The sequence below is a fragment of the Salmo salar genome, chromosome ssa03 (assembly GCF_905237065.1).
Source record: "Salmo salar chromosome ssa03, Ssal_v3.1, whole genome shotgun sequence".
Taxonomy (NCBI): Eukaryota; Metazoa; Chordata; class Actinopteri; order Salmoniformes; family Salmonidae; genus Salmo; species Salmo salar.
In genome coordinates this window covers 69040237-69063789 of record NC_059444.1, presented here as the reverse complement: position 1 = coordinate 69063789, position 23553 = coordinate 69040237, and the positions used below count along the sequence as shown (strand labels likewise).

Here is a 23553-nt window from a genome sequence, read left to right as displayed (position 1 = left end):
TTGTTGAATCACAAGATGAAAAAATAACTATGCGACTATCCATGGACCGAACCACATGTTTTCTCTCTTTTTTATTTGTAGAATTGCATTTTAATTAATAAAAAAATAAAATAAAAAAGAAGCAAAAAAAATAACAGTATCAATAGGGAAGAAGGCAAGAAACACTTAAATAAGAAAAGTTCCATGTTGGGAAGGAGATGTGGGGTTGATGGGACAGGTTGGATTATGTACATGGTTTCTCACTGCAGGATTGATGGGCCCCACAAAGGGGCTCAAAGCAGCAGGTCGGAGACACTGAAACACCAGAGAGAAAGGCACTATCCAGAGAGAACAAAGAAACTAAACACACACAGAAAACAAACACCAGAAATCAAATGCTTAACATAAAAAGTGCTTGACACGCCACAGACAGAGAGAAAAACAACACTGGTAAAGCTGATCTCTCAACTCCTAGCATAAAAGACACTTAATTTTCTCAAACTGTTTCTCATGCCATCATGTGATTATCCAACTCACCTACTTGTTATGTGTGAGTCTAACAAGGAGGGGACTGTTAAAGTATGCGTGTGTGTGTGTGTGTTTGAATATGTATGTACTATATGCATATATTTCATACATCTCTCTATATAATTTTATATTGACACCATTACTAATTCAGCACTTCTCGGAAATCCCTTGCAGTTGTGTAGTTCAGTTCTCCGACCTTGCTTCCCTCATGTCAATGTCTATGGACTCAGTCAGCTACATTCACGGCCCAAGAGTAAAATGGCTGCAATAAATACATTGGCTTCAAAAGGTGGCTGGCCTTTTACAGGGTTTCATAATACAACAGCTCATGCAGCATACATGGCTCTACTCGCTGCTCGGCGTTAGCTTCCTGACACGATTGGTTTTGTTAAAAATAACAGATTATTCTCTCATTTATCAGACAAGGAAATGATTTCACGTTTTAAATATCATGCCATTTTATCTGAGAGCCCTCAAATAATCCAGGAAAAATTATACTGACAATTATACTGACAATTCAGCAAATCCCAGACCTTCTAGGTCTTATCCAGACTAACATTTTTTTTTAACATAATTTACAAATGGAAGAAACAATACAATTTGTGATGACTGGTAAAACACATACAAATATATAATATATATTCTTAAAAAATGGATTCTCTCTATACTGTAGGTGATTTATTTATACAGCCCTGGGCTGATGTACAATGCTCACATGCCAATGATCTTGGACTTGGTAACTTGCTGCAGATAACATCTGTATTTTTTTGTTATTTTTTCAATCATTTTTTAAAATATATGTACATGTCTTTTTATTTAAAACAGCGTTAGGATTTATTGGTATTTCATTTAGGTGATTAAAACATGCAGCAAAAAAGGAAAATAAACGCAGAATGTGAAGAAGTAGAGGAGAGGACAGAAGCAGCTGTGGGAGTCTAGGTATAGAATCATTCTCATTATCTTCACTTTTGGTGCACTATGCTTAGTTTCTCTGTGTTTTTTCCTCAATGACAGTTCAGTTCTGACTGAAGCGTTCACTACAGAGGCGAACATTCTCAGTGTTAAAAGTTGCCTTTGCTCAGCTGCCACCGACATGGTGATGCCTTCGACAGAACTACTCCTCCATTATTAATTCCTTGTTGCATTCTCCCTCTCTGCTCCTGATGTCTTCATGATGGGTTGAGGGGGGGGTATAGGGTAGTTGTTGATGTTTATTTACATGTTCCGGTTGACTGGTGTGACATAGTTGCGGGGGAACATGCCCGTCAGCCCGTGGCATCCTCCCTTCCACCAGTTAGGGTCAGAGTTGTCCAGGACCTGGATGAAGTCTCCGCGTCGGAATCCCAGCTCGCCATCCTCCTGGGGGTCAAAGTCAAAGAGCGCCTGTACATATGTGGGATGCTGTGGGCAGGGAGAGAGAAAGAGAGCAAAACAAATCCATGAGTCCCAGACATGTTAACACAGTCTGACAAAAGGACAAAGCCTCGGTTCTTCCCTGATTGGGTTTTCTGAACCAACCGTGACTCGTTGGTGAACTGAGCCAATGCCATCCAAAGGTTAGGCCGGCAGGATGAGGGACTGAGTCAGCAACTCTGGGGCCAATCTGTCTCTCTCAAAACTATTATTTTACGCTAATAACCTAGTTTGTCATTGTGACCATTAATTTTCCTACAAAGCAACACTGGTAAAGAGCCAGAGATTAAGGTTAAGGGGGATGTGTTCTCACCTGGGTGACCTGCTCAATGTCACGCAGGAAGATCTGTTGGTTGCGGGATACAGAGGTGGAGCGGTGGTAGTCCACCAGCTCGTTGAGCGAGTTGAACTTCACCACCCACAGGAAGTACTTTCCTGCCCCATCACGCAGGACTTTGAAGTGCTGAACGTCATTTCCAAACCTGAGGAGAAGGGGGACAGAGGAAGAGAACCATGGGTAGCTGGCCAGCAGCAGACAGTCAACAGACACAGAACTGCTGAAACAGGACAGAGAAAAGAGATCCCGACGGCCAAAGGAAATACATGTGGACATGTTCTCTTAGCAACACATTAGGAAGACAGACTGTCTCTATAACAGTGTGAACACAGGTCATGACCCCATGGATGGTAACGCTGCAGACAGAGAAAAACCAGCCTCTTCCACAGCCATCAGGGGGATTAGTCTCTACTAAGACAAACTCCTTGTTCTGCACTAGCGGTTCTGGGGTGTAATAACATCCGTTATTAGACCGTGGCAACAATGATGATTATGAACATGGTCTTTTGCCTGCAATGCAGTGAAGAAAACGACATGACAACAATAACGTCTAATGTAACTGGCCCCTCTAACAGTACAACTGGCCCCAGCTTGGCCCCCCCAGTTGAAATGGTCTAGAACCGCCACTGTTCTGTACTCAGAAGGCAATAGACGGGTGGAGTCACATAGTGATCACTCATTATCTTGAATTGTCTATCTACTTTACATAAAGACACTACAGCACCATGACAGCGAGGGCTGCTGAATTGAGCCTTTTTAAGTAAAGCAGAGTGGAAACAGACATGGGGAAATCAAAGAGTTTCAAAGCTGGAAAGAGAGAGCTGAAATCCTGCTGTAAAATGACCGTGAGTGAGCTGGAGTTAATGTTCATAGACACCAGGGGGCAGCACAGAAGAACACTGGGTAAAAAATAAAGTGCTAGTGCTGTAGTATATTTTAACACAGGAAGAGAAAGAAGAGAAACATAGCAGATGTTTGTGTCTGTTACCCAATACATTGTACGGTGCAGAGCAGTACCTCGCCCAAACATATGCAGAGCAGGGCTTCTAAACCTTTCGTGTGTGTGTTTACTTACTTGACAGAGAGGGAGAAGTCCCCTGGCGCACTCTCACTCTCTCGGATGAGGAAGGCCCCGTCGTGCCTCTGTTTGTTCAACATCTCCTCTGCCTTGGCACGGGGGATCTTGCCAAAGAACCACCTGGAGGAAGGGACAGCACCACACACACACACACACACACACACACACACACACACACACACACACACACACACACACACACACACACACACACACACACACACACAGGGTCAGGGGAGAGAACACAGCCGGACCAGCATGAAACAAACAAATAGACATCTGCTCCCTCACGATCAGGGACGACACATGGTCATCTCCCACTGTTTAAAGTCCTGAGAGATTATACAGTATTTCAGATTAAGCCTCTGCCCCTCAGTCAACCGATTAATACTGCAGGTAGGAGAACCAGAACCGTGGGTGTTGTGTACAGTGGGGGCACAGGGGTTGAGGAGTGGGGATTGCGTGCTGTGCTGTTGAAGCAGAGCCCGTCTCACTCCCAGCAAGGTCTGTGATAGCAGCCCTGGCTGGGCCAATGGCAGCTGTAGCAGCAGGAGGCAAAGAGAGAGCGAGAGAGAGAAAGCATTCTCTCCGGTTAATTATTAACCAGAGCAGCCAGAGAGATGACATCTTGGCTCCTTTGCATGAAAGTGAAAAGCAATAATAAAGTGACCAAGACCTAATCCTCTTTGCATTTGTGCCCTCTATCGGCCGGCCTCCGCCTACAGTTCCCTGTCTGATAAAGGTGCCGGCAGAGCAATTAAAGCAGGCACGGAAAGAGCAGCCAGACTGGTTGCGTCACACACACACACACACACACACACACTACTATGCAGATATAAATGCCATTATGGAAAAGCAATCCAAAGCTATTTTGACTCACTTTAGCAGGCTCCCAATTTTGTTATTACTTACACCACTTCTACTATAAGCATGATCCAAAAGTTCCATATTTCATGGTCTGGTCTGTGAATACATACCGGGAGACGAAATGCAGAGGCACATTAACATCTAGCGTTGGCTGAAGCTACTGTACTGCATGTGGGTAGTTGCCATATGGCCAAAACAAAAGTGAACAAATGATTTATTCAAAAATGAAAGTAAAAAAAGATACTTTTTTTTAACTATGTCTAAACAATTCAAGATGTTCTGTGGCCACTTTTTATTTGAAATTTATATCCAATTTAATGAAACACTTCATGCATTAGTGCCTTGAATTTGTCCTCTGGTGTGACATAAGTAATACAAATATGATGGTTTAATGACTCTCAAATAGACAAGAAAAAGATTTTTACTAATTATCAGTTACTTTGTTTTTAAATCAGTAATCATATTCTGTTGAAAAACATTTATTTGTATAACGATGATAACCAATAGACAATACACAACAGGAAGTCCAATCTTACGGTTATAATGTAGTTTCTGACCGCTCTACAATGTAGCGGATCCTAATTAAAGGATTTAAAATGTACTCATTACAATTACAGGACCTCGAAAAAGTCCTGCACTGCTATTTTTCATCACTACCTCCCCAAGTCGGGAGTGGGTCATTTGCGAGCCTGTTGCCTTCCTTGGATGTGGAAGCCATTTCTTAGGCTCCAAGCCGGAATCTAACCCTGATTCCCCGTTACCCATGATCACCATGGTATGCACAGAAAGTACCATCGGAAATTGATAGGGCACACATTCAAATTAGATGTCAGCGCCACGAATGGCACGCCACCAGTCGAGATTAGAGAGTCACTAAAAGCCTTAGAGTACGCGCATGGATTTTAGGTCTGATAAATACACACATCCCAACGGTCAGCACTCGTTGGCATGTATTAGCTCTAGAACAGTTATCCAAGTAACGTTGGAGCGATCAAAGGAACTGATTTAAAATGAGCCATTGGCAGTTTCACTGTACCGGCCGTGTGAACTAAGCCGTGCATGGCTTAATCTTTGAGAGGAATATGCTACTGGCAGGATCACTCAGGTAGACCATCCACGTGCAGCGAGGTGCAGGGGCACAGTTATTCTCCCAAAGCCGTGGGAGCCCGAAGCACCACTTGAGAGGTGTTCTGTTGGAGGGTTTTTGGAGTATATTGCAGAATGGGGTTTGAGAAAGACAACGTGTCTCTAACACTGGTGGGTAATATATTGGAGGCAGGGTTAACAATCTCCAAAGGAGGCCCTGCCAATGGGGGCCTTCCCAGGGTGGATCATTGGTCAGGAGGAATTGGTGGGATAGACAAAGATGGATCAAGGGAATGAATGGTCTAATGCAGAGAGTGATAACAAGTAGTGGGAGCACCACAGCCAGTCCTCAATATCACGAGGGCCATGTTAAAGAACCAGGCTTTCCCAAGCGGCAGAGAGACCCAGATGCCGACGGAGCAATGGTCACCAGCAGGGATTGAGAACCAAGCGTGGTTGCAAAAGGATACTGCACAAATAGGGTACCACCAGAATCTATACTGAACAAAAACAAATGCAACATGTAAAGTGTTGGTCCTACTGAGCTGAAATAAAAGATCCCAGAAATATTCCAAATGCATAAAAGGTGTATTTCCCCCAAATGTTGAGCACAAATTTGTTTACATCCCTGTTAGTGAGCATTTCTACTTTGCCAAGATAATCCAGCCACCTGACAGGTGTGGCATATCAAGAAGCTGTTTAAACAGCATTATCATTACACAGGTGCACCTTGTGCTTGGGACTGTAAATGGCCACTAAAATGTGCAGTTTTGTCACACAACACAATGCCACAGATGTCTTAAGTTGAGGGAACGTGCAATTGGCATGCTGACTGCAGGAATGTCCAACAGAGCTGTTGCCAGAGAATTTCAAGTTAATTTATCTACCATAAGCCCGCACCCAAAGTCATTTTAGAGAATTTGTCAGTACGGTGGGGGGTTCAGTATGAGTTCAGACATTTCTAACATATACTGTTCTAATTTTTGTATTTTTTTTAATAAAAATGAAAGATCTCTCAAATGAAGTTTGATAACTTTACTTACATGTTTTAAGAAGACAAAAATAGTTGATAGAATATGTGAAAAGTACAGACTAAGCTTAATGGGTATCGAGTGTACCATGGGTGTTCCAAATAAGCCCACCTCTTAAATAATCAATTTGAATTAGATTAATGTAATCTCTCCCAAAGTTATAAAAATAAACTGATCATTATTATTCATCATGAAAGTAGCACTCATAACAGGGGGATGTCGTATCCACAGAGATCAATGGACTTAGTTTTTTGTTCTTGCCGACCAGCACACACCCGATTCAACTAATCATAGACTTCAATCAAGACATGATTAGTTGAATCATGTATGTTATTGCTTCGTTAGAACACAAACTTGAACCCACACTGGCCCTCTGTGGATAAGAAGTCATGCAACAAAGATCATAACACACACAACTTTCAATGAATTATCTGAAAGATGATTCACATTTGATGTACTGAAAAACAAATTTCAGTACAAGATACGAATCCTATATATCCCACCTCGCGCAGCAACACTGCCTGGCAGCAGAGCTCTGCGCACTGAGTGAAGCACTGAAGCCACTGCGCACAGACATGTCAGTCTAATTTACTTGAAAGTCTACAAAGTGACATAGGACAAAGTCTCACGTCAACTACCCATGTACTGTACCCAAAATAAGGCAGGCTAGTTGCTGCCTGGTGCCACTCCGTCACAGCTAGTCTATAAAGGGACAAACTCCAGCCCCACTACTACTGCCATGGGATCAGATCACAACTGCCCCCTACACTAAGGCTACAGCAAACTATATGGGGGAAGGACTAACAGCTGACCCACAGTCAGTTAGTGCAAGAGCTGAATGCTGCTACTGACATTGGATAATGGATTGATTTAGGCTAAATAGAGTTTCTCTTTCAGGTGTTCAAAGCACTTAAATAGTCAATCAATTGAGAACACTACATAGACACTGTCTTGTATTCATTATGCATTATCTATTCACTCTTTTTGATGATAATGGCATTAACTGTGATGTAACAGCATGGTACATTACTTGACAAGGGCAACTAAGACCTGTACACAGCATCACAGCCCAGCTGAACAGCAAGACCTTTCCTTTCCCCTTTGATGTGGCTATGAGTGGCAGCCCTGCTTTCTCTCTGCTCATTAACACAGACTATGGATCAGACGTTTCTCACTATCCAAGTCCAGGCATTAATCATCAAGAAATTGGCCCTGGAGCAGTTGCTAGCAGCTTATACCTGCACTATATATCTGCATCCACTGCAGGCCAGAGTGGGGGTGTGGGGCGGCAATCCACTGTACACAGACAGACAAAGCCTAGGCATGGCGTAGCTCCTTGGGACAGAGACAACCAGACCCAGCCCCCTCCATACACCAAAATCCCACCTGATAAAATCCCAGTGACAATGAAATAAGGGTCAATATTAAATAAGGGTCAATATTAAATTAAGTCTAAGAGGCCCAGAGCGCACTAATACAGAGAGCGCTAATCTGGCACTGTGTGCTCCAGAGGTAATATCCTCTAAGAATCCTCACAGTGCTTCAATGAACACACAGGGACAAGATTCCACTGTGGTGTCACTGGCCATTTCAGAACAGTACTCGGAGTTGACGGGACTGTTCTGTTCAATTCAGACAGTTGTTTCATAGTTCCAAATCAATGTGATACATTGAAGCTGTGGCCCAGTGTGACCTGGCAGTCATGATGAGTCCTGTTTGCCTATACCCCGAGTCAGCAACAATAAGCTGGAGAGATGAGTCCTCCTGAGTCATATTAGGAGTCTGGGTCAGGTGGTTCATACTTACGGATGTGCTTTCATCTCTATGTAGTTCTTGGGGATGAAGCCGTCTTTCCCGTTCAATTCTGCTTTGTACCAGTTCTGGTCACACTCTTCATTTAATACCTAGAGAAGGGAAGAGAGAGGTTAACAATATATCACATCTAGTAAACAGAGTACTTCTCTGGTCATTGAGAAGTGGGGCTGAAACGGTTTTGTATCCACTAAATGGGGCACAGCCATAAACGACAGATTGAGACACGTTTGACTGTTGTGAGTACACTCATTTACCAAGCAAGAAAGCCTCCATGAGGCCAGGCCAGCTGTGGGAGCACTCGTCTGAGAGACGTATGGTGGTTTGCAAGCACTGGTGCATGAGTGTGTCTAAGTTTGTGTGTGTGTGTGTGGCTGTTGTTGTTGAAAGACATGCACCTGTACACTGGTGCAGTTAGTCATGTACTGGTGCAGCTGTGTCATTGACTTGTTTATTATGTTATTGGCTTGTTTATTCCATGTGTAACTCTGTGTTGTTGTCTGTGTCACACTGCTTTGTTTTATCTTGGCCAGGTTGCAGTTGTAAATGAGAACTTGTTCTCAACTAGCCTACCTGGTTAAATAAAGGTGAAATAAAAAAATCAAATATAAAGCCTCTGGCTTGTGTACTCATAGTCAGATGAAAGAAACAGTCGTCATCAATTCTCACCAGGGTTCTGACTCACAGTAATATATTGACACGTCCCACTCAAAAAAAAGATATTCCAATCACCATCTTCCTTCTGGCTTCAGTAGAGCCTTTCCATTTCAGAAGAAATATGAGTCATACTAGATATAGTATAGAATACACAGGTATTTCAATGTGATATGCTGACCACAGGCTTCAGTGTTGGGACACACTTCAAGGCCTCTGCTAGGTGTTGAAACACCTTTAAACAAACCATACTTTACAATTTGTGTTCAAGGGAGGAACTAGGCCTAAATCTTTTTGTCTGCAAAAAAAGTGTTGAGGAAATGGAGTGTGCAACATCCTTCCTGTGCACAGAGCACTGGAAGAGAGAGAGCGAGAGATAGAAAGGAAAGTGAGGCAGAGTGGGTGTGCCACCACTGTCACAACAGAGGGTTCTTAAAGCCTGCAAGGCTTTTTGGGCGACCTGACCAAATTCACATTGAAATATGTGTTATAGATCTGTCATTCACATTGAAAGCAAGTCTAAGAAGCAGGAGATCTGTTCTATATGCGTTATTTCTATGCTGCCCGTGCTTAAGTTTAGTTTTTTGCGTCTTTTACGTTCGGTTTTGTACACCAACTTCAAACAGCTGACAAAACAATGTTTTTGGTTATGGAAAATATATTTTACAGAGGTTTAGATGGTACAATGACTATCTACACTATACTTGCTTGTTTTGTCACAAAAACTGAAATTAGGCAAGCTACCAGAATTTTAGCAACCAGGAAAAGCTGGAGCGATTTCGGCATATTGCATCTATCTTTAAACCTAACCTGAAATACCCAAGGGGCGGTTGCATTGCATGCAGAATCAAACTCTTTTTTGATTTACATAGATAGCTGACAGGTGAGGCAGTGATGATAAACTAAGTAACTCAACTAAAGCACCTGAATCCTTCGCAGATAGTGGTTTAGTGTTTAGTGTCTGCGGGTTCACATAACTTGGTCACACAGACCACATCAGTGTGTGAATTGGCCTGGAGGACCTGTGAGAAGAGGGGCGACAGATTGACTGAAGGCTGTAGTCTCTCAGCACCTCAACCACATCCAGCAACAAGATGGCTTCTTAAGCCCCTCTCAAACACAATACAGGCTCTGATCCATAGAGCTATAAAATGATCTTCCAACTGTCGGATAAGAGGGTTGGTCCGGGTGAGATTGATTTCTCCCTTTTCTCACACAGACATACAGTAATTTACACAGTAGGCGTGTAGTACCCCTAGAGGGGAAGGCTGACTGGTACAGCACAGTTTAGTTGGTAGGCTGTGTTGTACAGTGAGTAGTGCAGCAGTACAGAGGGCTTCTGATCACAGAGTATTGATCTATGCTTCAACACAGCGGTTGGGAAACATCTCCATAATGCATACACAACCATGTACATGCAGCTAGACATGTTTTCTATCAGGTATCATTTCACATTGTTCATAAAAGAAAAGCTGCAGCTAGGGTAGAGAGGAAGAACCTACTCATGTCACAACATCTATCTGTCATAGCCCTATCTAACCAGAAACTACAGATATGCTTCAACTTTCAGTGTCTTTTAATCCCACCCCATCCTGTAAGAGTCAACTTTTTCAGAAGAGCTCAGTCTCGTTCTACTTTGGTGTGTAGTGTTGATCTGAAGCCCACGCAAGCAACCAGTCCCCCTGGTGGTAAAAAACACTATGGCTTAGTGGAAAGAGGCAAGCAGGAGACAACTGAAACAGGAGTCATGTAAGACTATGTCGAGGCATCCCAGGCCATCAGTGTCAGTAGTACAGTGTCAGTGGTGAGATTGCCATTAGGCCAATCCACTCTTTCCACCACACCCTTCTACTTCTCAAAGCCCTGATGAGATGATGGGGTCTGGCAATTTTCCCCCCAGCTGTTCACTGGCCTCAGTGCTCTCTGACCTCTCTGCTCCAGCTAGCCTGCAGCACACCAGCTGTCACTGTGGAACCACAGCCACTATGGCACAAGTGACACAATTACAGAGGGGGGAAGGAGGGAGGAGTCCATGCCTGTGGCACTATGATAATGTGAGTGAATGTGAATAGGTTGTGAGGAGCACAGGGGGGAGACGGGCACAGTGATGGAAGAGTATGCCTGTGGCAGTGTGTGTGTGTGTGTGTGTGTGTGTGTGTGTGTGGTCTTACAATTGGTGGGGCAATGCAGGCAGGCAGCCTCTGGGCGTGACTGATTGCACATGTGTAGACGTGGCAGACATGCGGTCTGGAACTCTGAACTCCAGGTTATCTCTACATCTTATTACAAACACAAACACTATACTCCACCTTAGTCTCATCACCTACACAGTTCACGACTTAGCTATCTACCTCAAACATAACAGCTCACAGACACTCCTTCATGTTCTCTTGCAGATATTACAACAGGCTTGGAATTTTGTGATTATAGGGGTAAGGCCATTTGCCCAATCTGCCAGGGCACCAAGGCCATTAACCAAAATAGTCAATTAAATTGATTTGAAAACCAAAAAACAACTGTTCTCTTAAGAAAAGCATAAGTGTATGTAAATGTAAATAAAACACTAGCCTACATGTCAAAGTGTAGGTGATAGCCTGCGTATTGGCTACAGCCCGTCATGTCCAGACCAAAGCTGACATGAGGCGCCTGAAAATGTAACCAATCTTTAAATTAGACTTTTACTCACACACACACGGCTAAACACCAGTCATGTTCGACAAATATAATGTAGGATCATTATTAATATCTAAAGGCTTGATAATGTCGAATATATATATATATATATATATATATATATATATATATATATATATATATATAAATAACTCAGCAAAAAAAGAAACGTCCTCTCACTGTCAACTGTGTTTATTCTCAGCAAACTTAACATGTGTAAATATTTGTATGAACATAAAAATATTCAACAACAGATATAAACTGAACAAGTTCCACAGACATGTGACTAACAGAAAAGGAATAATGTGTCCCTGAACAAAGGGGGGGGTCGAAATCAAAAGTAACAGCCAGAATCTGGTGTGGTACTGCAGTGCATCTCCTCCTCATGGACTGCACCAGATTTGCCAGTTCTTGCTGTGAGATGTTACCCACACTCTTCCACCAAGGCACCTGCAAGTTCCCGGATATTTCTGGGGGGAATGGCCCTGGCCCTCACCTTCCGATCCAACAGGTCTCAGATGTGCTCAATGGGATTGAGATCCGGGCTCTTCGCTGGCCATGGCAGAACACTGACATTCCTGTCTTGCAGGAAATCACGCACAGAACGAGCAGTATGGCTGGTGGCATTGTCATGCTGGAGGGTTATGTCAGGATGAGCCTGCAGGAAGGGTACCACATGAGGGATGAAGATGTCTTCCCTGTAACGCACAGCGTTGAGATTGCCCGCAATGACAAGCTCAGTTTGATGATGCTGTGACACACCGCCCCAGACCATGACGGACCCTCCACCTCCAAATCGATCCCGCTCCAGAGTACAGGCCTCGGTGTAACGCCCATTCCTTCGACGATAAACGCAAATCCGACCATCACCTCTGGTGAGACAAAACTGCGACTCATCAGTGAAGAGCACTTTTTGCCAGTCTTGTCTGGTCCAGGGACGGTGGGTTTGTGCCCATAGGCGACGTTGTTGCCGGTGATGTCTGGTGAGGACCTGCCTTACAACAGGCCTATAAGACCTCAGTCCAGCCTCTCTCAGCCTATTGCGGACAGTCTGAGCACTGATGGAGGGATTGTGTACCTGTCCCGCAGGTGTGATGTTAGGATGTACCGATCCTGTGCAGGTGGTGTTACATGTGGTCTGCCACTGCGAGGACGATCAGCTGTCCACCCTGTCTCTCTGTAGTGCTGTCTTAGGCGTCTCACAGTACGGACATTGCAATTTATTGCCGTGGCCACCTCTGCAGTCCTCATGCCTCCTTGCAGCATGCCTAAGGCACATTCGCGCAGATGAGCAGGGACCCTGGGCGTCTTTCTTTTGGTGTTTTTCAGAGTCCGTAGAAAGGCCGCTTTAGTGTCCTAAGTTTTCATAACTGTGACCTTAATTGCCCACCGTCTGTAAGCTGTTAGTGTCTTAACGACCGTTCCACGGGTGCATGGTCATTAATTGTTTATAGTTCATTGAACAAGCATGGGAAACAGTGTTTAAACCCTTTACAATTTAGATCTGTGAAGTTATTTAGATTTTTACGAATTTTCTTTGAAAGACAGGGTCCTGAAAATGGGACGTTACTTTTGTATATATAAATATGAACTCAGCAAAAAAGTATGTGGACACCCCTTCAAATTAGTGGATTTGGCTATTACAGCCAACCCAGTTGCTGACCCGTGTATAAAATCGAGCACACCGCCATGCAATCTCCATAGACAGACATTGGCCTTACTGAAGACCTCAGTGACTTTCAATGTAGCAGCGTCATAGGATGCCACCTTTCCAACAGGTCAGTTTGTTAAAATTCTGCCCTGCTAGAGCTGTCCCGGTCAACTGTAACTGCTGTTATTATGGCATGGAAACGTCTTGGAGCAACAACGGCTCAGCCGCAAAGTGGTAGGCCACACAAGCTCACAGAACGGGACCACCAAGTGCGGAAGCGCGTAAAAATAGCCTGTCCTTGGTTTTAACACTCACTACCAAGTTCCAAACTGCCTCTGGAAGAAACGTCTTCACAAGAACTGTTCGCCGGGAGCTTCATGGCAAAGCAGCCGCACACAAGCCTAAGATTACCATGCGCAATGCCAAGCGTCGGCTGGAGTGGTGTCAAGCTCACCGCCATTGGACTCTGGGGCAGTGGAAACACGTTCTCTGGAGTGATGAATCACACTTCACCACCTGGCAGTCCGACGGACGTATCTGGGTTTGGGGGATTCCAGGAAAACGCCACCTGCCCCAATGCATAGAGCCAACTAGAGGTCGACCGATGATGATTTTTCAACGCCGGTACCGATTATTGGAGGGCCAAAAAAGCCGCTCCCGATTATTGGTGGGCCAAAACAAAGCCGATACCGATTAATCAGCCGATTTATTTGTAATAATGACAATTACAACAATACTGAATCAACACTTATTTTAACTTAATATAATGCATCAATAAAATCAATTTAGCCTAGAATAAATAATGAAACATGTTTAATTTGGTTTAAATAATGCAAAAACAAACTGTTGGAGAAGAAAGTAAAAGTGCAATATGTGTCATGTAAAAAAGATAACTTTTAAGTTCCTTGCTCAGAACATGAGAACATATGAAAGCTGGTGGTTCCTTTTAACATGAGTCTTCAATATTCCCAGGTAAGAAGATTTAGGTTGTAGTTATTATAGGAATTATAGGACTATTTCTCTCTATACGATTTGTATTTCATATACCTTTTACTATTGGATGTTCTTACAGGCACTTTAGTATTGCCAGTGTAAGAGTATAGCTTCCGTCCCTCTCCTCGCTCCTACCTGGGCTTGAACCAGGAACACATCGACAACAGCCACCCTCGAAGCAGCGTTACCCATGCAGAGCAAGGGGAACAACTACTCCAAGTCTCAGAGCGAGTGACGTTTGAAACGCTATTAGCGTGCACCACGCTAACTAGCTAGCCATTTCACATCAGTTACACCAGCCTAATCTCGGGAGTTGATAGGCTTGAAGTCATAAACAGCACAATGCTTGAAGCATTGCGAAGAGCTGCTGGCAAACGCACGAAAGTGCTCTTTGAATGAATGCTTATGAGCCTCCTCGTGCCTACCACCGCTCAGTCAGACTGCTCTATCAAATCATAGACTTAATTACAACATAATAACACACAGAAATACGAGCCTTTGGTCATTAAAATGGTCGAATCCGGAAACAATTTTTTCGAAAACAAAACGTGTATTCTTTCAGTGAAATACGGAACCGTTCCGTATTTTATCTAACGGACGGCATCCCTAAGTCTAAATATTGCTGTTACATTGCACAACCTTCAATGTTATGTAATAATTAATTCCGTTCTTTGTTAGGAATAAATGGACTTCACACAGTTCGCAATGAGCCAGGCGGCCCAAACTGCTGCATATACCCTGACTGCTTGCACGGAACCCAAGAGAAGTGACACAATTTCCCTAGTTATAAGAAATTAATGTTAGCAGGCATTATTAACTAAATATGCAGGTTTAAAAATATATACTTGTGTATTGATTTTAAAGAAAGGCATTGATGTTTATGTTTAGGTACATTGGTGCAACGACAGTGCTTTTTTCGCAAATGCGCTTTTGTTAAATCATCACCCGTTTGTCGAAGTAGGCTGTGATTCAATGAGAAATTAACAGGCACCGCATCGATTATATGCAACGCAGGACACGCTAGATAAACTACTAATAGCATCAACCATGTGTAGTTAACTAGTGACTATGTTAAGATTGATTGTTTTTTATAAGATAAGTTTAATGCTAGCTAGCAACTTACCTTGGCTTCTTGCTGCCCTCGCGTAACAGGTAGTCAGCGTGCCACTCAGGCTGCTCGTGGAGTGCAATGTAAGGCAGGTGGTTAGAGCGTTGGACTAGTAACCGGAAGGTTGCAAAAACGATTCCCCGAGCTGACAAGGTAAAAATCTGTCGTTCTGCCCCTGAACAAGGCAGTTAACCCACCGTTCCTAGGCTGTCATTGAAAATAAGAATGTGTTCTTAACTGACTTGCCTAGTTAAATAAAGGTGTATACATTTTTTTAAATACACTGCTCAAAAAAATAAAGGGAACACTGAAATAACACATCCTTGATCTGAATGAATGAAATAATCTTATTAAATGCTTTTTTCTTTACATAGTTGAATGTGCTGACAACAAAATCACACAAAAATAATCAATGGAAATCCAATTTATCAACCCATGGAGGTCTGGATTTGGAGTCACACTCAAAATTAAAGTGGAAAACCACACTACAGGCTGATCCAACTTTGATGTAATGTCCTTAAAACAAGTCAAAATGAGGCTCAGTAGTGTGTGTGGCCTCCACGTGCCTGTATGGCCTCCCTACAACGCCTGGGCATGCTCCTGATGAGGTGACGGATGGTCTCCTGAGGGATCTCCTCCCAGACCTGGACTAAAGCATCCGCCAACTCCTGGACAGTCTGTGGTGCAACGTGGCGTTGGTGGATGGAGCGAGACATGATGTCCCAGATGTGCTCAATTGGATTCAGGTCTGGGGAACGGGCGGGCCAGTCCATAGCATCAATGCCTTCCTTTTGCAGGAACTGCTGACACACTCCAGCCACATGAGGTCTAGCATTGTCTTGCATTAGGAGGAACCCAGGGCCAACCGCACCAGCATATGGTCTCACAAGGGGTCTGAGGATCTCATCTCGGTACCTAATGGCAGTCAGGCTACCTCTGGTGAGCACATGGAGGGCTGTGCGGCCCCCCAAAGAAATGCCACCCCACACCATGACTGACCCACCGCCAAACCGGTCATGCTGGAGGATATTGCAGGCAGCAGAACGTTCTCCACAGCGTCTCCAGACTCTGTCACGTCTGTCACGTGCTCAGTGTGAACCTGCTTTCATCTGTGAAGAGCACAGGGCGCCAGTGGCGAATTTGCCAATCTTGGTGTTCTCTGGCAAATGCCAAACCCCACCTGTGGACGTCGGGCCCTCATACCACCCTCATGGAGTCTGTTTCTGACCGTTTGAGCAGACACATGCACATTTGTGGCCTGCTGGAGGTCATTTTGCAGGGCTCTGGCAGTGCTCCTCCTGCTCCTCCTTGCACAAAGGCGGAGGTAGCGGTCCTGTTGCTGGGTTGTTGCCCTCCTACGGCCTCCTCCAAGTCTCCTGATGTACTGGCCTGTCTCCTGGTAGCGCCTCCATGCTCTGGACACTACGCTGACAGACACAGCAAACCTTCTTGCCACAGCTCGCATTGATGTGCCATCCTGGATGAGCTGCACTACCTGAACCACTTGTGTGGGTTGTAGACTCCGTCTCATGCTACCACTAGAGTGAAAGCACCGCCAGCATTCAAAAGTGACCAAAACATCAGCCAGGAAGCATAGGAACTGAGAAGTGGTCTGTGGTCACCACCTGCAGAACCACTCCTTTATTGGGGGTGTCTTGCTAATTGCCTATAATTTCCACCTGTTGTCTATTCCATTTGCACAACAGCATGTGAAATTTATTGTCAATCAGTGTTGCTTCCTAAGTGGACAGTTTGATTTCACAGAAGTGTGATTGACTTGGAGTTACATTGTGTTGTTTAAGTGTTCCCTTTATTTTCTTGAGCAGTGTATATTTTTATTTATTTATTTATTTTTTAAATAAAAAATATATATCTGCAAATCGGTGTCCAAAAATACCGATTACCGATTGTTATGAAAACTTGAAATCGGCCCTAATTAATCGGCCATTCCGATTAATCTGCCGACCTCTAGTGCCAACTGTAAAGTTTGGTGGAGGAGGAATAATGGTCTGAGGCTATTTTTCATGGTTCGGGCTAGGCCCCTTTGTTCCAGTGAAGGGAAATCATAACGCTACAGCATACAATGACATTCTAGATGATTCTATGCTTCCAACTGTGTGGCAACAGTTTGGGGAAGGCCCTTTCCTGTTTCAGCTTGACAATACCCCCGTGCACAAAGCGAGGTCCATACAGAAATGGTTGGTCAAGATCAGTGTGGAAGAACATGACTGGCCTGCACAGATCCCTGACCTCAACCCCATTGAACACCTTTAAGACGAATTGGAACGGTGACTGCGAGCCAGGCCTCATCGCCCGACCTCACTAATGCTCTTGTGGCTGAATGGAAGCAAGTCCCTGCAGAAATGTTCCAACATCTGGTGTAAAGCCTTCCCAGAAGAGTGGAGGCTGTTATAGCAGCAAAGGGGGGACCAACTCCATATTAATTACCATGATTTTGGAATGAGATGTTCAACAAGCAGGTGTCCACATAGTGTACAGGTCCTGTAGTGTACTTGAGGCACTGTTTGTTCACATAGGAGAGAAAGGCCAGTGCCTGATGCGCACCACAACATCAACAACCTTGCAATCTGAGCGGAGGCAGTGAACATTTTGAAACTATTTAACCATATATGTAAATGTTTAAAACCTGGAAGTTTCGTCATTTTATGAAGAATGCCTTGCCATGTTCTGACCATAGGAATGTTAAGGGGATTCTTTTATAAACACTTCCTCATATGCCATTGAAACCAGTATCTCTCTCAGGTTGAACTTTATTTTGTTGTCCAGCAGCGAATTTCACAATCCTAGTCATATTAACAACCCATGCTTGTTGTTGCGTCTTCAGATCTTCCCTCCTTCTACATTTCTGAAGGATATATTCATCTCTGTCATATTCAACCGCTCGCATTTGCGGTGCACTTTTGAGAACAGTGTTTTCTCGCTAATTGCATTTTGGAACAGTTGCACTTGCCGTGTGCGCATTGCTGCGCTGATAATGTGAAGAAATAGCCTAATAGTTTATCAACATTTTAAGCTAAACGTTTTGATCTGTTGCATCAGCCTCATTGTTTTTTGTAGTTTGATGAACAGTGGTTGTATTAATTTGGGATCTGTTGTAACAACTGTCCCAGAGTCTGTTTGGAATATTTATCTCTTTCACAGAAGGACAAGCTGACCAATAGAATAGGTACATTTTTGTACTATGGGGGATAGTAGATTGACATAGGCTAGTGATTTTGCTGTTTGTTACTCATCTTGTTGGCTGACGAAAAGTAAATGTGGACAGTACTAACATCTTCAATATGTGCCTCGGAATTCCATAAGGACGCGTGTTGTTGCAACTACGATGTGTCGGTCTTCACTTGTATATGTATGTATATTTTTACAGCTCTCGGGACATAATTATTGTTTGGTTAACCTTATTTACTTTTATGTATTGGTTTTTATCTTAATTTTTTTCACTCTTTATGCGATGCGCACTGCAAAGAACACCAGAAGAAGAATTCACAAAATTAGCACAATTAATCAATTAATGTGTCAATTAATCCCATAAGGGATGGGTTGCCAACTTGCGATTTGACACGAAAATAAAATGTCATTCACTGCAGCCAACTTCGGAGCTATGACACCTGTGAGAAGGACCAGATCACGTGTCGGCATTGAATAATAAGAATTGAAATACCTGAGAGAGCTATGTGAGGGAGAGGTGCTTCGGAACACCGTGATTGGCAGCCAGGAGAAGGGAATTCGAATTATATCCATCACTTTGGCCACAAGGCATGGATTATTTTAGGGGAATTATGGCCATACATGGCCGTCGATGCCGCCGGGAAATGCAAGGCCTGTTAACACATATCTAAACACTCACTGCTGATTCATGCATAGCATCATTTTAAATCTGTGGACTACCAGTGCCTTAGGGGTCCTGGTAAAAGTGTGATCTAATGGTGTGAGTGACTAAAGCTCATGAAGATTGGGGGTGATGGTGTGAAAGAGCTACAAAGAGCTACAACTTTACCCTGCATGGTGCGCTAGAAGTGGTTACAAGAGTCAAGTAAAAGTGAGAGCAGGGCTGTGGCAGTCACGAAATTGTGTCAGCCGGTGATTGTCAAGCAAATAACTACCTGTCTCACGGTAATTTACCGTTAATTAACATAAACACATTTAGCATCTCCTGGCTTCCACACATAGCCTACAAGCCACTGATGCAGACCTTTGGAACATCTACATTTTAAAAAGTCTAATCAATCCATGTAATATAGCTTACACCTTCACAATAAATCCATCTCTTTTTTTTTGACAGGTCTAAAGAAACATGATATTCAGAAAATATAGTCTATTTCAGAAGAACAGAATACTCTGAGTTGTCCTTATGTTAGGTCCTGACCTGGCTATGCCAAATGGCTGTGGGCTACAATAGTTCATTTAGCAGACAAGATTTGCTTAGAATTCCGTGGCATTATTTTATAGTATGAAGAATACAATTGAAAAAAGCTGAATAAAATAGAAAGGATATTTGAGGGAGTGTGCACATGCGGCTATTCTGTGTTGAGTGGTTAACAAAGAAATAGGTACTCCTATATCCTTAATTTAGAGTTATTCATGTAACTTTAGTTGTTCTAAAATGTTGGGCTATATATTTAGATGTTTTATATATTGTAAGGCTGCATGATGCGACTAATGATGATTTGAAAAAAGTAGCTAGAAAGGCATGAGCTCTGCTTTGTTTTTTTGTGCAGGCTGTACACACTTTCTCAGTCTCATAAGACCTCAAATTTCACAGCAGCATCCCCTTTGTGTGACTGTAATGCACCCTAAAAGAATCCATGCCTTTTGCTGCTGTTGTGCCCTTGTCCCGGAGTGCTGCATTGTGCCCTTCTCCCTGAGTGCTGCGTGCTCCGAAGCACCTCTCACTCACATGGCTCTCCATCACGTGATCGGGTCTTTCTCACAGGATACAAGTGAAGACAGACACATTGGGTACGCAATTGCACACGTCCTTATCCAATTCCGAGGTGCACGTTTATTTTTTTACCCTTTTTCTCCCCAATTTCGTGGTATCCAATTGGTAGTTACAGTCTTGTCTCATCGCTGCAACTCCCGTACGGACTCGGGAGAGGCGAAGGTCGAGAGATGTGCGTCCTCCGAAACACAACCCAACAAAGCCGCACTGCTTCTTGACACAATGCCCACTTAACCTGGTAGCCAGCCGCACCAATGTGTCGGAGGAAACACCGTACACCTGGTGACTGTGTCAGCGTGCACTGTGCCCGGCCCGCCACAGGAGTCGCTAGTGCGCGATGGGACAAGAACATCCCTGCCAGCCAAACCCTCCCTTAACCCGGACGACGCTGGGCCAATTCTGTGCCACCCCATGGGTCTCCCGGTCGCAGTTGGCTGTGACAGAGCCTGGACTCGAACCCAGAATCTCTAGTGGCACAGCAACACTGTGATGCAGTGCCTTAGACCACTGCACCACTCGGGAGGCCCTGGGGTGCAAATTGAAGATATTGGAAGAACTGTCCACATTTACTATTTGTCAGCCAATAAGACGAGTAGGCCTAACGAACAACAAAAGCACTAGCCTATGTCAATCTACTATCCCCCATAGTACAAAAGTTGACCTACTCTATTCTGTGCAATAAATAAATATTCCAAACACGGTCTGGGACAGTTGTGGAATGCGATAGATCCCAAATTAATACAACCACTAGCATTAAAAAAAACATTTTTTACGCAATGTGGCTGACACAACAGATCAAAACATTCGCTTAAAATGTTGATAAACTATTAGGCTATTTCTTCATTATAAGCGCAGCAATGCGCACACGGCAGTAGGCTATAAGCGTGAATGTTCCATTAGCAGGAAAACACCATTATCAAAAGTGACAGTAAATATGATTATGCATGTACACTTTTACTATAAAAGGTGCAGTTTTATGGTGAAAATGATCTTCCCCAAACTTGAAACTCACGCGCTGCTTATGTATGCCAGTTAGGCTCTACACCCCTTGTAAAGCAGATTTATGTGCTTCATTTTAAGAAGTTATTTGGCCACTTTAGTGATACAAACCTTATCAAAACATATAAGCCTATGGGCTAGGCTACATGAGGTGTGAGACTATGATTTGAAAAAGTAAAAAAAGAAAAAAGGCATCATTTACAAGTGATAATAAATAATTCACAAGTGATAGGGTAATATTGTCACCCACAGTCTTCAGATTTTCCACTGGAGCCCCCTACCGCACCCACCACTGTTCCCTCTATGAGCAGTTTGGCCAACCATCCCCCCTCTCCATGTCCTCCTACAGCCTACATCTCCCTGTCTGTTCCAACATCCTGCTCCAACTCCGGCTCCAAAGCATTAACACTGCTGCTACTGACTGGAATAAAGTCCAACAGGACTTAAAACTCAACCAATTCATCTCCATTCCCAGTTTCATGAACAGGTTAAATGAGCTGGTTATCCACCCTGGGACTGCTTCTAGAGTAAGTGGCTACTAGTTGTGTCCCCTGTGTTTTACTGATGTGTTGTAAAGATGTATTTTTCCTTTTCTGTTTTTGTGTGGAACTTATAAGTGTCTGCATGTTGTCATGCGTCTGCTTTGCTGCACGGTTACTGCCCTATCTTGGTCAGGTCATTATTGTAAAAGAGAATGTGTTCAATGATTTACCTGGTTAAATAAAAGTTTTAATAACCTGTTGGGGCTAGAGGTCAGTATTGAGAATTTTGAAAAAAAGATGTGCCCATTTTAACTGCCTCCTACACCAACTCAGAAGCTAGAATATGCATATTATTGTTCAGATTTGGATAGAAAACACTCTGAATTTTCTAAAAGTGTTTGAATGGTGTCTGTAAGTATAACAGAACTCATATGGCAGTCAAAACCCTGAGACAAATTCTGACAGGAAGTGGATACCTGATGTGTTGAATTACCTTTAAGCCTATGCCATTGAAACACACAGGGGCTTATTAATCTTTGAGCACTTCCTATGGCTTCCACTAGATGTCACCAGTCTTTACAAAGTGTTTTGAGTCTTATACTGTGAGATCTGACCGAACAAGAGCCTTGGAACGGTGGTGGCTGATAAGACTCTGGCGCGCGAGTTCATGTTGGGTACTCTCGTTCCAATACGTTTTAAAAGAGAATGCAATCGTCCGCCTTGAATATTATTCATGTTCTGGTTAAAAAAGGCACTAATGATTTATGCTATACAACGTTTGACATGTTTGAACGAACGTAAATATTTTTCCCCCCCTTGTTTATGAAGACAAGTCCGGCGGGCATAGATCATGTGCTAACAACACAGAGCTTTTTGGACATAAATTATGAGCTTTTTCGAACACAACTACATTTGTTATGGACCTGGGATTCCTGGAAGTGACATCTGATGAAGAGAATCAAAGGTAATGGATTATTTACATAGTATTTTCGATTTTAGATCTCTCCAACATGGCGGTTAGTCTGTATCGCAAAGCGTATTTTTCTGGGCGCAGTGCTCAGATTATTGCAAAGTGTGATTTCCCAGTAAGGTTATTTTTAAATCTGGCAATCCGGTTGCGTTCAAGAGATGTAAATCTATAATTCTTTGAATGACAATATAATATTTTACCAATGTTTTCGAATAGTAATTATTTAATTTGTCGTGCTGATTGACTGGCGGTTATTGGAGGGAAACGATTTCCTCAACATCAACGCCATAGTAAAACGCTATTTTTGGATATAAATATGAACTTGATAGAACAAAAAATGCATGTATTGTCTAACATAATGTCCTAGGAGTGTCATCTGATGGAGATTGTAAAAGGTTAGTGCATAATTTTAGCTGGTTTTCTGCTTTTGGTGACGCCTGTCTTTGAATTGACAAAACATTACACACAGCTATTGTCAATGTACTCTCCTAACATAATCTAACTTTATGCTTTCGCCGTAAAGACTTTTTGAAATCTGACAACGTGGTTAGATTAAGGAGATGTTTATCTTTCAAAGGGTGTAAGATAGTTGTATGTTTGAGAAATTTGAATTATGACATTTAATTGTCTTCAAATTTGGCGCTCTTGATATTTCACCTGTTGTTGATAGGGTGTACCAGGGGTGGGACGCTTGCGTCCCACATAGCCCATAGAGGTTAATAAAATAAATAAACTAAACAGGGCTGCTTCCTTGCTGGAATATTCCTGGGGAAAGGCCCAGAATAAAATGTCAGCTCAAGGTGCAGTCATAAAATGTAATTGAATTCAGGTTACCATGAATAATTAACCTGTTAGGGCTAGGGGGCAGTATTGACACGGCTGGATAAAAAACATACCCGATTTAATCTGGTTACCACTCCTACCCAGTA

At 43.2% G+C, this 23553-nt stretch overlaps 1 protein-coding gene across 2 annotated transcripts in view; it reads right to left on the bottom strand.

The window, feature by feature from the left end:
* Nucleotides 1-44: 44 nt before the first annotated feature.
* The window catches only part of grb2 (growth factor receptor-bound protein 2), a 63933-nt gene continuing 40424 nt past the window's right edge, over nt 45-23553 (bottom strand). Inside the window, exons 3-6 of one of the 2 annotated variants that reach the window (XM_014193565.2) lie at nt 8126-8223; nt 3333-3455; nt 2234-2402; nt 45-1908 (exon numbers count right to left, since the gene is read on the bottom strand). In XM_014193565.2, coding sequence (XP_014049040.1) covers nt 1723-1908; nt 2234-2402; nt 3333-3455; nt 8126-8223 — 576 coding nt within the window. In that variant the 3' untranslated portion in view covers nt 45-1722. The remainder of the gene's footprint in view (nt 1909-2233; nt 2403-3332; nt 3456-8125; nt 8224-23553) is intronic. The other variant, NM_001165306.1, reaches the window with a different exon arrangement.